The 13606-nt window shown below is 35.9% G+C and overlaps 2 protein-coding genes across 2 annotated transcripts; one reads left to right on the plus strand and one right to left on the minus strand.

The window, feature by feature from the left end:
- Positions 1-2616: 2616 nt before the first annotated feature.
- On the plus strand, positions 2617-7175 carry LOC132166704 (amino-acid permease BAT1 homolog). Its single transcript, XM_059577573.2, has 7 exons — positions 2617-2948; positions 3040-3222; positions 3717-3836; positions 3938-4129; positions 5065-5370; positions 5948-6130; positions 6505-7175. The coding sequence occupies exons 1-7, from the start codon at positions 2847-2849 to the stop codon at positions 6994-6996; spliced, it is 1578 nt and encodes a 525-aa protein (XP_059433556.2). The 5' UTR covers positions 2617-2846; the 3' UTR covers positions 6997-7175.
- A 156-nt stretch (positions 7176-7331) lies between these two features.
- Positions 7332-13365, minus strand: PAD4 (alpha/beta-Hydrolases superfamily protein). Its single transcript, XM_059577571.2, has 4 exons — positions 13280-13365; positions 12838-13168; positions 8521-9240; positions 7332-8198 (listed from the first exon to the last, which is right to left on the minus strand). The coding sequence occupies exons 1-4, from the start codon at positions 13297-13299 to the stop codon at positions 7443-7445; spliced, it is 1827 nt and encodes a 608-aa protein (XP_059433554.2). The 5' UTR covers positions 13300-13365; the 3' UTR covers positions 7332-7442.
- Positions 13366-13606: the final 241 nt, after the last annotated feature.

A 13606-nucleotide genomic window follows, 5' to 3' on the forward strand; every position in this document is an offset into this window, starting at 1 on the left:
AACCAATAGAATAAAAAAATAGTCTGTTAGCTGACCATTCTCTTGCATGTTCTGATTTTTCAAATACTATTGGGAATTGGCAACTAAGATATAATCTGATTGAATATAGTATTATAGTTTATAAAGATCCTTTTCACACAGTGTTCAAGCGGCGTACTCCACATTATTTTTCTGTATGGGATTGAAATTAAGACTTCATCATTAAGGTTTTGTTTACATATCTCTTTGCAACCAATCCACTGGAAAACCCTTGGGCATGTGCCCCAAATCATGCTGTATCTATCCACGTGTACGTTGGGATTTTTCTAGTAGTTTTCCTACTAGTTGCTTCCATGAGGATTTCGTCTGTTGCACGTTTTCTTTTGCAGTTCATGCATAAATTAAGATGAAGTGGAATACTTCTAGCTTATGGAGAACGATCCTCTCCATATTTGAAATGGAGGGTAGCAGGTTGGTGTAAATGAGGGGCAAAATTGTCCTAATTTTAATGTTGAGAAAATTTTGCTCATTTTAAACACTAAGGCCTGTTTGGTTCGCAGATTAAGTATTCCGTTAGGAAAATGAATAGCTATTACGAGAAATAGAGGAAAGTGAAATGGAATAGTTGTTCTTAATTTGGTAACAACATATATATTCTAATTAGAGTTAAACCAAAATTACCAAAAATTCCATCATTTTTTAAAAAAGAAAAAAAAAAAAAAAAAACTCATATAAAAAAATAAAATAAAAGGGGAAACCAAGAATTGCAGGGGTGGCCGGCCACCTCTAGCATGACTTGGGGGTGGTCGCACCACCCCCGATGGATTTGGGGTTGGCCTTGCATCAAGGGTGGCTTGGCCACCTACGATGGCAATGGGGGAGGCTGCAGCCACCCCCTAAACATCGTCGGGGGTGGCTGCAGCCTCCCTCGTCACCATCGGCGATGGCTAGGCCACCCCGAAATCCACCGACCACCCCCGGGGCACCTCGGGGGTCTACCCTATGGTGCTCTGGTTACACCACCCCCAGGTCTTGCTAGCAGGTGGCCAGGTCTTTTTTTTAAAAAAAAATAAAAAACAAATTCTAGGGTTAAAATAAAAAAAATAATAAGATTTTTTTTGGAAAATCTATTTAATTCCATAAGAAATAGTAATTTCACTCATTTTTTAAAGGAATAGTTATTCTTGTATGTATGAGATTAGTCATTTACAAGGGAATAATTATTCTAAAAAATAGACCTTTACCAAACGAAAAAATGACTATTCCATAGGAATAGCCATTCTATTCTAGGGGTCTATTCCGCAAACCAGATGAATCCTAAGTGGTTCCGAGAATCCTATTCCCTGCAATAGGAGAGGAGCATGTGAGTGTAGAAAAGGTCTTCATTTGTTCGGGCTTTAAAGACTAGCAACAACTTCCCTTTGATTTTCCTTAAGTTTAATAAACAAAACTTTTTTTTTACTTTCATATTCAAATATACTTTATAACTTCTCTTACATTTTCCTATACAATTAAAATATTATTTCTTTACAAAATACAAGTTTCTTACCTATTCTCCAATTTTTTTACAAAATTCTAACACAATCTTGAATAAAATGCAAAAAAATGTAAGATGAGGGAGGAATTAAAGAGAAATATTTATATTAAAATAATATATGGGGAAGCTCTTTTAGTTTGCTACATAATTTTTAATGTTTAGGGAAGCGCAGATGAGTTTTTGTGATTTTTTTTGAGATTTTTCATATATATAAGAAGGGAATGAGTTATTGTTTTTGTTTTGTTTTTGTTTGGTGAGTGCAAAAGTTCAACATTAGTAATGTAGTATCTTATTTAGACAGAGTTTTCCTTAAAACTGGGTTAGAGAAAATTCTTTCAACTCTGTTTATAAAAATAACATGTGTCATTTTTTTAATAACATGTGAGATGCACATGCGTTTTTAATAGTAAGGACAAAGTTGAAATAAATAATATTAAAAATTCATGTGCATTTCACATGTTATTAAAAAAATAACACATGTCATTTTTATAGACTAAGTTAAAAAAACTTCCTCCAACCCAAGGTGTGTTTGATAAAAGGTTTTGGTTTGATATTGTAGTAAAAATTGATTGATGTAAAGAAAAAGTAAATTTTTTTTTTTTTTAAAGTGAAAAATGAAAAAATATTGTTTGGTAGTGATTTTTTTATTTAAATAGTAATAAAAAGTGATTGACGTAAAAAAGTTAAAAAATAAGATAAATAGAATGAAAGAAAAAGTGAATAGTATTAAAGGCAAAATCTGTTATTAAACGAATTCCAATTTAGAGGAAAACTATGCCCATCTTGTCATAATCTAAAATTTGAAAGGCCTTTTTTCTACCTTTATCTACGGAAGAATGATTTTCAATTATTTGGATATATACCAAGTTCTTGAAAAGCGTTGTTTGTTTGTGGGATTGCTGTCAAAAGATATTTTTGAATGCTCGCAAGTTGGAAGTGGTCAAAAGTCTTTGGTTGCATGTTGTTTTGTAGCCCCGATCGAGAATATTCAATGCTGTTGTACAACAGATTGAGGTGATTCGCCGCACTCTTGGACCACCTGGATTCCCAACGTTGAAGTAACCAAATAACAAAGCAAAAGAATAATAGACCACGCAAAAGCCAGTGTGAAACTGAAAGTGTGTCTTCCTGTTCCTTGGTGGGAACTCAAACATTGCAACACCTTTGACTCGCTATTCTTCACCCTTTTTTCCCGAAAGCTGGATATTCTATAATGTTCACATGTTAAAAGTCAATCTCTCTCTCTCTCTCTTGAGGACAAGTTCCATAGGACTAGTCCAGTTTCATTTTTGGTAATTGGTTTTTGAGCTCAATTACCAAATAAGATTTCATGGGGCACAGCCAACGGGAAGTGCAGCAAATCCCAGAAATGGATTCCGGGGAGAAGCGGCTCAATGAGCTGGGTTACAAGCAAGAACTCAGAAGAGAAATGGTGATTCTTTATTTGAATATCCTGCTTTTATGGTTTCTGTCTCCCTGCAATGTTCTTTTCATTAATTTCTCTTCTTGCTTATTTTGTGCAGACTTTGTTTAAAACACTTGCAATATCGTTTTCGACGATGACCCTTTTCACTGGGATTACTCCTCTGTATGGTTCCAGCCTTCAGTATGCAGGTCCTGCAACTCTTGTGTGGGGGTGGGTGGTAGTATCTTTCTTCACCTGGTTTGTTGGAATAGCAATGGCTGAGATCTGTTCATCTTTCCCAGTTTGTGCTTTTTCTCTTTTCCCTGTTTATTTATTTTTTACTTTTAAGATATTTTTCTCTATGTGATCCAATTTTTTTCCAATATTGAGCATATTCACTCTGGAATTTCCAGAGCCATGTAAAGTCCTCTTGAACACGACCTGGTTGCAACTTGAACCTGTAGGGAAATCAACTAGCTATCTTAGCCAGAAGGCTCTTTATAAGATACTTTTTAATGGAACAGATAAAAGTTTTACTTTGTTTCTTGAAAGAGGATAGAAATTACTTTACTTAGTTTCAGGAGATATGTGAGCAACTCTTGCATAAAAATGCAAGAATCAATATGAACTAATTTGGATACGGCCAATTAAATTTTGCTGACTTTTATATCCAAAACTTCTTCTGAGCCTGCTTTCTTAGCACATTTGATCTGTTTCTGCATGCCTTGCTAATGTCTATGCATGCTACTTGCTGATTTTAGATAACTGACTTTCTCTTGGTTTTGTATTTTACAGACTACTGGTTCTCTCTACTTCTGGGCTGCCCACTTGGCTGGCCCTAAATGGGGTCCATTTGCATCATGGTGTTGTGCTTGGCTGGAGACCATAGGGCTCATTGCTGGCATAGGCACACAGGTACCAATTTACCATTATTTTATAGAATTTGTTGATTAATATTTCTGGTAAATGGTACTCAAGAGTTTAACCATTTTTTTTTTCTTAACTTGGTGGAGAAGGCTTATGCAGGATCACAAACACTGCAGAGTATCATTTTATTATGCACCGGAACAAATAAGGATGGAGGGTACTTGGCTCCTAAATGGCTATTCTTATGCATGTACATAGGCCTGACTGTTATATGGGCATTTCTCAACACTTTTGCATTAGAAGTGATTGCCTTCATCGACGTAATTTCAATATGGTGGCAGGTATAATCTAGATAAGCTTGCTGTAATTTCAATACTGTCTGTTTCATGGATGCAATGCTATAAAATATACTTTGGTGTCAATATCTGAGTGTTGTTCCTTTCCTTCCTTTTCTTAACAACCAAATGAAGCATTACATATGCTCTGTTTGCCTACGTCTCAGCCTTGTAGTTGCTATATTGTGTGAAATTCTGTCTGAAGTGCATGAAAAACAATATGGTAATGGGAAATTTAGTACAAATTATTCCATTTTATCACATAGAAGTTAAGTTCAATACATTACCTCAACAATACAAAATAATCGAAGTGAAAAAAATGGTCATAAGCCAACATGATAAAGCAATTAAATGTTTGTGTTAGAAAAATAATAAAATTTCTAATTGCCTAATCTTCTTTTTCTATATATACATAAAAAAAAAAATCAGCAAAGTTAGCAATAGTTTTTAGTTGTAAGACATGGTTAATCATCAGCAAGGCAATTAGGGTCTCTTGCAGTGGCTATGCATGACACATCCTCAATCCAGCAGTTGGCAATTAAGTTTCTAAGATGCAGTAGCTCTGTTTGGTTTTAAAAATGGAGGAAATGGAATCTTAAAATTATCTGGAATGGGAATGGTTATAAGTTTCTAATTTTTTTTCCTAAAATTAGGAACTCTCATCTTGCTCAATAAGCCTTATAGTTACCCTATGGTTTCCATTTTATAGATGTAGCTTCTTTTCTTTCCCCTTCAGTTTCAAAGAATTGTATCATACCAAAATGAAGGAATAAGAATTCTTAAACAAAAGGAAATATGCTTTCATATAGTTCTTATGTGGTAACAGTATGCCTCACTGACAGAATCTAGTCTTTCAATCTCTATATCAGCTGTTGTGAATTAAAATATCATGTGAATGTAATTACTTCAGTTCTAAATTTTGACTGCAATCCTTTTTTCAGGTTATTGGAGGAACTGTTATTGTTATAATGCTTCCCTTGGTAGCACAGACCACACAATCTGCCTCATATGTATTCACACATTTTGAAACGTCACCTGAATCAACTGGAATATCAAGCAAACCTTATGCAGTCGTTCTATCTTTTCTTGTCAGTCAGTATTCACTATATGGATATGATGCCGCAGCACATCTAACTGAAGAAACCAAAGGTGCAGACAAGAATGGTCCTATTGCAATTCTGTCTAGCATTGGGATCATTACATTATTTGGATGGGCTTACATTTTGGCCCTTACTTTCAGCATTCAGGTATGTGTGCTGATGATTTATAGTCTGTAATTTTGTTGGTGTATGAAAGCAAATTGAATGAGAAAAGACATCTAGTTGGATGTAATCACCTGCTGAGGTACACCAAATGGTGCCATTTCTGTTTTTCAACAAAATGCATGAGGTTTTAGCCACCACCTATGGTTCATTTTGTGTCAAAAGAAATAATCCTTACAAGTAATCAGAGCCTACTGCTGCACTGGGCTGCCCACAGACAGCCCAAAAAAAAAAGAAAGTTCAGAAATCTTGGTTTTAATATGTTAGTTCAGTTCCTCTATTTCTTTTGGCTAGTCATTTTCTTCATCTTTTTGGCAGTAAATTATAGCATAAAGGACAACCTGAGGATTTAAAGATTGCATTCAATCTTCCTCTTATAAGATGCACTTCCTGCTTTTTTCTAGAAATTACTATGCAATGATTTCCATGCAAACTGTGTAGCAAAATCTTCCTTTGTGATATGTCTAACAGTGAGCTCCACATAATTTGCATATTTTATCTAATTTTTTTTTCGCTCTCTGGATATTTTCTTATATGATATGCTTTGCAACTTTTCACTCAGGATTTCAGCTACCTATATGATCCGAGCAACGAAACCGCTGGAGTATTCGTGCCAGCTCAAATACTCTATGATGCATTCTATGGGAGATATCATAGTGGTGCTGGAGCTATCATTTTACTTTTTGTCATATGGGCTTCATTCTTCTTCGGTGGTCTTTCCATCACTACGAGTGCTGCCAGAGTTGTAAGTGGCTGTCATTTTCATATATATATATATATGTGGTTATTATCTGCACTAGGAATGGTAGGTGTTTTGGGGGAATGAGAGTTCACTGTCTAGCTTGATTTTGAGCTTCCACAACAAAAAATCTGTTTTGCAACTAGGGGTGACCACTAATCCCAATGGTCGGTTGCTGGGAACTTTTTACCGGTTAACAAAAAGTCCTAACAAGATCGTGAAATTAAAAGAAGCAGAAACTTGAGAACTCGACATTGCAAATTTTGATAATTCGGGATTATGATTGCAAAAAACCCTCAATAGTTCGGGGGTAAGTAAAGTTTGCCCTATATTTGTTTATATTCTGCACAAGCATTGCACTGAACCATGGCACTCTTCAGGTATATGCTCTATCAAGAGATAAAGGAGTTCCCTTTTCATCCGTATGGCGAAAAATACACCCAAAGCACAAAGTTCCCTCAAATGCTGTGTGGTTGTGTGCAGCCATCTGCATTCTTCTTGGACTCCCAATCTTAAAGGTCAATGTAGTCTTCACTGCCATAACATCTATATGTACGATTGGGTGGGTTGGAGGCTATGCAGTTCCAATCTTTGCAAGGATGGTTATGGCTGAGGAAAACTTCAACCCCGGGCCATTTTATTTGGGGAAAGCAAGAAGGCCAATCTGCTTGGTTGCCTTTTTGTGGATCTGTTATACCTGTTCAGTCTTTCTTTTGCCAACTTACTACCCAATTACTTGGAATACTTTCAACTATGCACCAGTGGCTTTGGGTATTGGTTTGGGTCTGATAATGCTTTGGTGGGTGTTGGATGCAAGAAAATGGTTTAAGGGACCTGTTAGGAATATCGACAGTCCCAATGGGAAGCCTTGACTTCCCTCACATGTTGGAACTTGTTTGTCCAATGAACTCTTTGTTGCTTGTTTTAGAGGTATGTTCCTAGTCACATATTTTGTTTTGCCAAAAACAGAATTACAAACTACTTTTTAGGTCAATGTAAATTCGAAATTGTTAAAATATTGATTAAATGATTAAATTTATCATTTTCTATTGCTTGAACTTTTGAGATAAGTGCTGATTTATCAGTTTAAGCCCACACGTGAGGGAAAGTATTAGAACATTGATTAAATTATTATATTTATCATTTCCAATCGGTTTAAACTTTCGGGATAAGCAGTAATTGAAGAAAAATATTATCGCAAAAGATATGCATAAAAATAAGTAGATAAGATAAACACTAGAAAGCATTATTATCCTGGAGTACAGACTAAGGAAAGCATCTCCCCATCCAAAAATTTGGAAACTGAGTGAGGGAGATACTACATCATCTGTGATTTCAATGCACTGTATTCTTTCACCCACTTACTATAGCTTGAATTCCTTGCCACAACATCTTTAGAAACTTCCTTACTCTCCACCAATTTCCTTGCATACCTTTCGAATCCATTAATCTTCTCCCACAACAAAGCCAGCACTTTTCTGTCACTTTCTTGTCTGGCCTCATCAAGCCACTCCTTTGCCTCTTCCACCCTTGCCCAGAAGCATGAATCTTGAGTCAAGCTTGCAAATTTGCTCCTCTGATTGTTTTCTTCCTCGCTAACCCTTCTCTCTCTCCACCACCTATCAAAAATCTCAAACCTCCTCTCTCTTCCATGGCTCAAGTAATGGCCATTGACACGGTGCATACCATTTCTATAGTATTCAGCAATTTCCAAAGGCTCAACCAGGAGCTTATAGAACTGGGAGGTATTCACCCATTTAGCACGCCTATGAAAATCGTGAGGCAGTTCATTCTTCTCCAGCATGTCGATGACTCGGTTCCAGAAACTCGCAAGCTTGTACCTGTTCAAGTCAACTGTTGAGTCCCTTCTTGAGGTTTCCCTTTGCTTGAAGCAATCATAGTACCCCATCTGATCATCAGACTCATCGCAGGATGCTTTGTACCATTCTATCTGAGCCCTGTAAGGGTTGATTTCTGATAATCTAATAGCCAGCTTTGCACTGTTCAGGTTTGGTGTCCGACCCATTCGCCTTGCCATCTTAAGGCAGTCTTCCGCAGCTCCAGCAACTGATTCCTGCACATAAAAATTAAGTAATGCACTGCTGATCTCTAGGAAAATATTGAAGGATCCACACTCTAAAGAGCAGATTGATGTGGTATTTGGAAAGATGATTGGCCTTTTGGCCTAAGATCAATGATTGACATGAACCCATAATTCAAGTCACTACTTATTCCAAAAACTCAAACTATTACGATAAGTGATGATTTAACATGGACTTATAGGAAAGGTCCTGAATTCGAGCCCTATCTTTGTCATTCACCTCTCAATTCAATCAAATAAGGAGGAATTAGAACACACATGTGAGTGAGAGTGTTAGATTGAAGGAATGCACTACCTGGATATCCATCCCCGATGACTGCAACGCCAAAGCTACCCCTGCTTCATAGCTTGACTCAGGAAGATCTCCTTGCATGAAGCTTCTCTGCTTCAAAAATTGTACACAAACATTCCCAACATAATCCCCGTACATAAGATGATCCTCAATGCAACTACTTGGAGAACCTGTCATAAGCATCAGGTGCATCATCTTAACAACAGACACAGCATTATCTATGCACATTGCTCCCTCCTGAGAGCAAAACAAGTAGCTCCCCAGTGGCCAAAATGAAGTACTTGTGGGCGCCTCTTGTTCATCCAGTGCTAACACTTGCAAATGAAGCAAGACAAAGCGAAGCAGCTCAGCTTTGTCTTCATTGCGCAGTTGGAAAACAAGGTTGTCAGAGGGAGAAGCCATAGACAAGTGCCAGTAGTGCAGCAGGCCATGCAGGTGGGAGAAGGATGGCAGAGGAGCAAAGAGCAGCCTCGGCATGATGTCGTGTTTCGAGACGACATGGCAGAAGTTGCCACCCCATCTTTCTCGTAAGACAGCTCGGGAAAGGGAGGCATTGCCGAGCAGTGGGGAGCCGAAAGTGATGCAGAGGACTTGTGTAGGAGAGGGAGAGGACACAGCAGGGAGGTTGCAGAGGAGCCAAAGAGCACAAAGAGAGGCAATTGCTCCTCCTATGCCATGGCCAGTGATTATAATTGACTTGCTTTGCTCCATTAGTGCCAACATCTGCTTGCATGTAATTTGAACTTGTTATTTAAGCTGAAATCATGTAAGCAATATATTTGCATACTCAGTGGAATTTGTGAACAATTTTTTCATAGGTTTGCATAATGTAGGGGCTATCAAATTGTGTAGAAAATAAATTTAAGCTTTGTATGTTCACATCCCTTATCATTTCATTGCTTCAAATTTATTCACCAAATTTACAGACATATTTTTGGAAAGGTAAGAAATGATTTTGATATTATTTTGAAGTAATACTTAATTAAGAGTGTTGATCATTTAAGGGAAAAGTGCAAAATCTGTCTATGTGATTTACCTGATTTACAACTAATGGGTTTTGAAAATTGAAATTCATTGTACGTAAGATCTGGAGTTTTTTTTTTTGGTTGGAATTAATTTGGAAGGGAAAATAAAGGGTAGATAAAAATGAATTGGAAAAAGTAAGTTTTCCTTCTGACTTGATCAACATGAAAGTCAAAAGTTGGCCAAAGTTGGTGATTCAAGACCTTTGACTGAAGCAAATAATGATGAACTTACATATATAATGGATTAATTAGTTGAATTAGGTAAGCTTAGGTTGTTCATGGTGTTTGAGTATTCCTGAGCTCCTAGCAACTTGAAAAACCGAGTGATTGAGGATGAGATATTTTGTTTCCAATGCTTCCATTCACAATATGTTTCTGTAAAAGCTTTCTCAAATAGCTTTTTACATAAAAGTTTTTTTTTTTTTTTTTTGATGGGCTTCCATCTATATATAACCGCTACTCATTGTTGTTCATTCTACTAAGGTTCTGTTTGGGATTGTATTTGAGAAATAGAGTTTTTAAGTTAAAAAGAGCTTTTGGGCAAAAGCTTCATTTTTAAGTTTTTGTCAAAAGTGGGCTCTGACAATTTTTAGGTTTTTTAGACCCTCAAAAGCACTTATGATTTTTTTACTAAACGAGTATTTTTTTTTCTTTAAACAAATTTTTTGAGTATTAAAAACACTTTTAAGCTATTCAAATGCAATTCTAAACATGCCACTAAGTCAATAAGTCTCACCAAATCCGTGTCACATATTTACTACATAAAAAAATAACCAAAAGAAGACAAGATGATGAAAAGAAAGTCATTGAGAAATCAATATCAAATAGTATAATGCAAATAAATAAATAAGAATTCCAATTGCATTTGATTTGGTCCAAAGTCCCAGTCCAAAATTTGACCCGACCACTCAGTCAATCGAATCTGTTTGTTCAATTGGCTACTTCCTTATTGCTATTGACCAAAAAAAAAAAAAAAAAAAAACACAAACACAAACACGTACACACACAAAAAGTTAGAAAAGTGTAAATAGAATGGAAAATAATTGGCAAATCAGTCAGATAGGACTTGGGCACATAAAACCCACAGGGTGGTTGCACAAGGATTTGTTCCTCTTTTATTTATTTATGTAATTTTTAGAATAATTCAAAGCCTGCCTTCTTCCAGCCCGTTTCTATTTTTGTTTTTTTGTTTGTTTTTATTATTTATATTTTTTTGGCTGTTTCTGGGTATGTGGTGGTCTATAGTGTGAAAGCACTTTCTATGAAGAGAAGTGACGGCAACCAACTCGTCCTCAAAAATCTGAGAGTAAGATAAGAATACGATAGAGGTAACAGCAAATAATTACAAAAAGGTTTTTGGCCACATTAAAAGATAACATAGTATATACATACATATATATGATATTACTTGTCCGGACAAAAGTAATAATTCTCACTTTGGTTCCACAAACATTGAATATAGACTATATAAATTCAACACTAATTAATTTTATCTAGTATACTGTTGTATAACTAAAATAAATTTTAATTTATAAATTTATAAATTAATAATTTGCTTTCACTTTATCGAATTATAAAATAATTTTATACTAATTTACTAAATAATATCACTCTTAATATATATTGTGGGGTAGCATTTGCATCAAGGTCAACTTTTACTCAAGAAAAGAAAGGAAAGTGGAAGTTGTACGTCTTTAGCATCATCTTCTCTCTTTTCCTGGAAAAGATCCAAACCCGAGATTTTAGTGTCTTTGTGGCCTTCAAGTAATATATATATATATATATATGCTAAAATTTAATAAAATCTCTATATTTTGTTCATAAAAGTTCACGTGGCAAGATGCCACATCATCTTCTTTTTGTTTGGAAAATAATAAAGGTATAACTTAAACTCTACTTTGACAAAAAAAGAAAAAGAAAAATTGCATGTGGAGAGGAGAGAGCAATTGACAATCTGTGTGACGTGATGATCAAGTGTATGTTTATATATAATTTGTAGATTATAAGTGAGATCCTTCAAGATAGGCAGCCATCAAAAGGTTTTGACCATACTAATTAATTAATTATATGAAGATTATTAGAAAAACAAATCTACAATAAAATATATAGTTCGAAATTGTTTCGTTATCTCAATTCTCAAATATATCTATATGAAATGAGTACACCATGGATCCGCAGCTAAATCTTCATCATTCATTCATTTGTAAAGTCACCTTGTGAAAGCGATGGATGTAGTCAACACGGCAATTAAAAAAGAACAAAGCTTGAAGTTGACGTCCCAACTACAATTCAAACATATAACAGACTCGTGTTCATATGCTTCTTTCTTTCTCTTTTCTTATCATTTTTTTTTCTTTGTTTTTTAATTTTTGGAAGGTGGGAGGAAGGGGGTGTTTTGTTTTGGTGTTTGTTCTGAATTACCAACCTTGCTTTTACTTTTACAATTACCAACCTTGTTTTGTTTTGGTGTTAGTTCTGAATTGGTTAAGTTAGTGAGATGTCAATGCATGCTAATTTATAAAGTTTTGAGGTCTTTTATATGCATTAATTTCTAGCTATGCTCTCTCTCTCTCTCTTTCTTTTTTTCTTTCGCTTTTCTCTTTAATTTACACGTACGTTCATACTTGATTCAGAGATTTTGAGGGGGCAGAGTGAATTGGGTGATCAGTAATCACCTTTTTCAAACATTTCAACTTGCCCTTTTCACACAATTGACAAGACTTAGTGCTTCTTTTCTTTCCATTCTTAATTATTTTCCAGTTGATAGAATCTCCCTTTTCACATGTTTATGGTTTATGATATGATTAATCTTTAACGTTAAAAGTTCTACTTGGAGCAACCTTTGTTACTATTACATCATTAACTCAGTTACACAAACAAAGACAAATATAGTTATACAATAGCTAGCTCCCAGCTCCCACCCTCCCATCTTACACTAGCATTTTGTGTATAATGTTACCGTTAGATGTAACAAAATAAAATTTTAAGCGTTTTTTGTTGCTTCTAATGCATGCAATCAAACTATATTTTCACTAACCACCCCCTGGCTCGGCCTTGTTCGGGTTACGAATTTCAAAATAAAGACACATCAATTTGATCTTTTAGCATATGAAATATTGTGTTATATATATATATATTTTCATTGAAAACTCAAGGTATTGGAGTCTTGGAGAGTAAAAAAAACAACCCAGATGTTTGGAAAGAATATGAAAACAGAGTCTATATATATATACATGTAGTGTTCTAGATTGATGATAAAATCTTTTTTTGAATTAGATTATGAGAAGCAACCGACCTGGATTTGGAAAGTTGAGGAAATATGCAGAGAGAGGTAGAGATGCAACATCTCTGCATGCACCATCACCGGCTCCTCGCCTTCATTGTGGCGGTGCAGGGGAAGGAACAGCCCGTTACCGGCGCTTTCCAACGGCACCAAGTTTCCGCAGCCGGGGTCCAAGCTTCCGTCCATTTGGATGCCGGAGAAAGCAACATACCCAACATCTCCGACCACGCTCATGACGAAACCACGTGGCGTAGTGGCGTTGGCGACGTCGCATAGCCTCCATGAGTCGGACAGCAGAGGCGTGGACGCCAAGAAAGCTGCCAACATCTCGCTGGTTTCAAACCTGACATGTACGTATATATGTAATTTAGTTTGAGCAGAAAATTCGTTGGTCAAAAATTCTAAACTTGGAATAAAAACAGGAAAGAAAAGAAAGGCGGAAGAGTTAAGTTACGGTGAAGCTTCGGCGTCCATGGAGTCTTGAAGAAAAGTCTGGGGTGTTTGGGGAGAAAGAAAGTTGAGTGGGGGGTAGTGGATTTTGTGTTGTTATTCAAACATTTAAGGCTTATTTGTGATAAACAGAAAACCAAAAAAAAAAAAAAAAACAAAAAAGAATAATTATTTTGTTGGATTTTGGGACGGGGGTGATGCAAACATGTCTTTGGGGAGGCATGATTTAGGACCCACTGAATAATGGAGTCTTATTTAATTCTAGTGACTATTTTGGACTTCAAACACCGCGTGAGAGAGATGAAAGACCGTGGGTCAAGAGAAGATTTTT

The sequence above is a fragment of the Corylus avellana genome, chromosome 11, assembly GCF_965113065.1.
Source record: "Corylus avellana chromosome 11, dhCorAvel1.hap1.2, whole genome shotgun sequence".
Classification (NCBI taxonomy): Eukaryota; Viridiplantae; Streptophyta; class Magnoliopsida; order Fagales; family Betulaceae; genus Corylus; species Corylus avellana.

What these genes read in the sequence shown, in the direction of transcription:
- PAD4 (XM_059577571.2), bottom strand. Translation starts at nt 13,299, where the DNA reads ATGGACGCCGAAGCTTCACC. An exon ending in ATGGACGCCGAAGCTTCACC is followed by an intron (nt 13,169 to 13,279) that starts GTAACTTAACTC and finishes CGTACATGTCAG; the next exon opens with GTTTGAAACCAGCGAGATGT. An exon ending in CATCGGGGATGGATATCCAG is followed by an intron (nt 8,199 to 8,520) that starts GTAGTGCATTCC and finishes TTTTATGTGCAG; the next exon opens with GAATCAGTTGCTGGAGCTGC.
- LOC132166704 (XM_059577573.2), top strand. Translation starts at nt 2,847, where the DNA reads ATGGGGCACAGCCAACGGGAAGTGCAGCAAATCCCAGAAATGGATTCC. An exon ending in TTGCTGGCATAGGCACACAG is followed by an intron (nt 3,837 to 3,937) that starts GTACCAATTTAC and finishes TTGGTGGAGAAG; the next exon opens with GCTTATGCAGGATCACAAAC. An exon ending in TAATTTCAATATGGTGGCAG is followed by an intron (nt 4,130 to 5,064) that starts GTATAATCTAGA and finishes TCCTTTTTTCAG; the next exon opens with GTTATTGGAGGAACTGTTAT.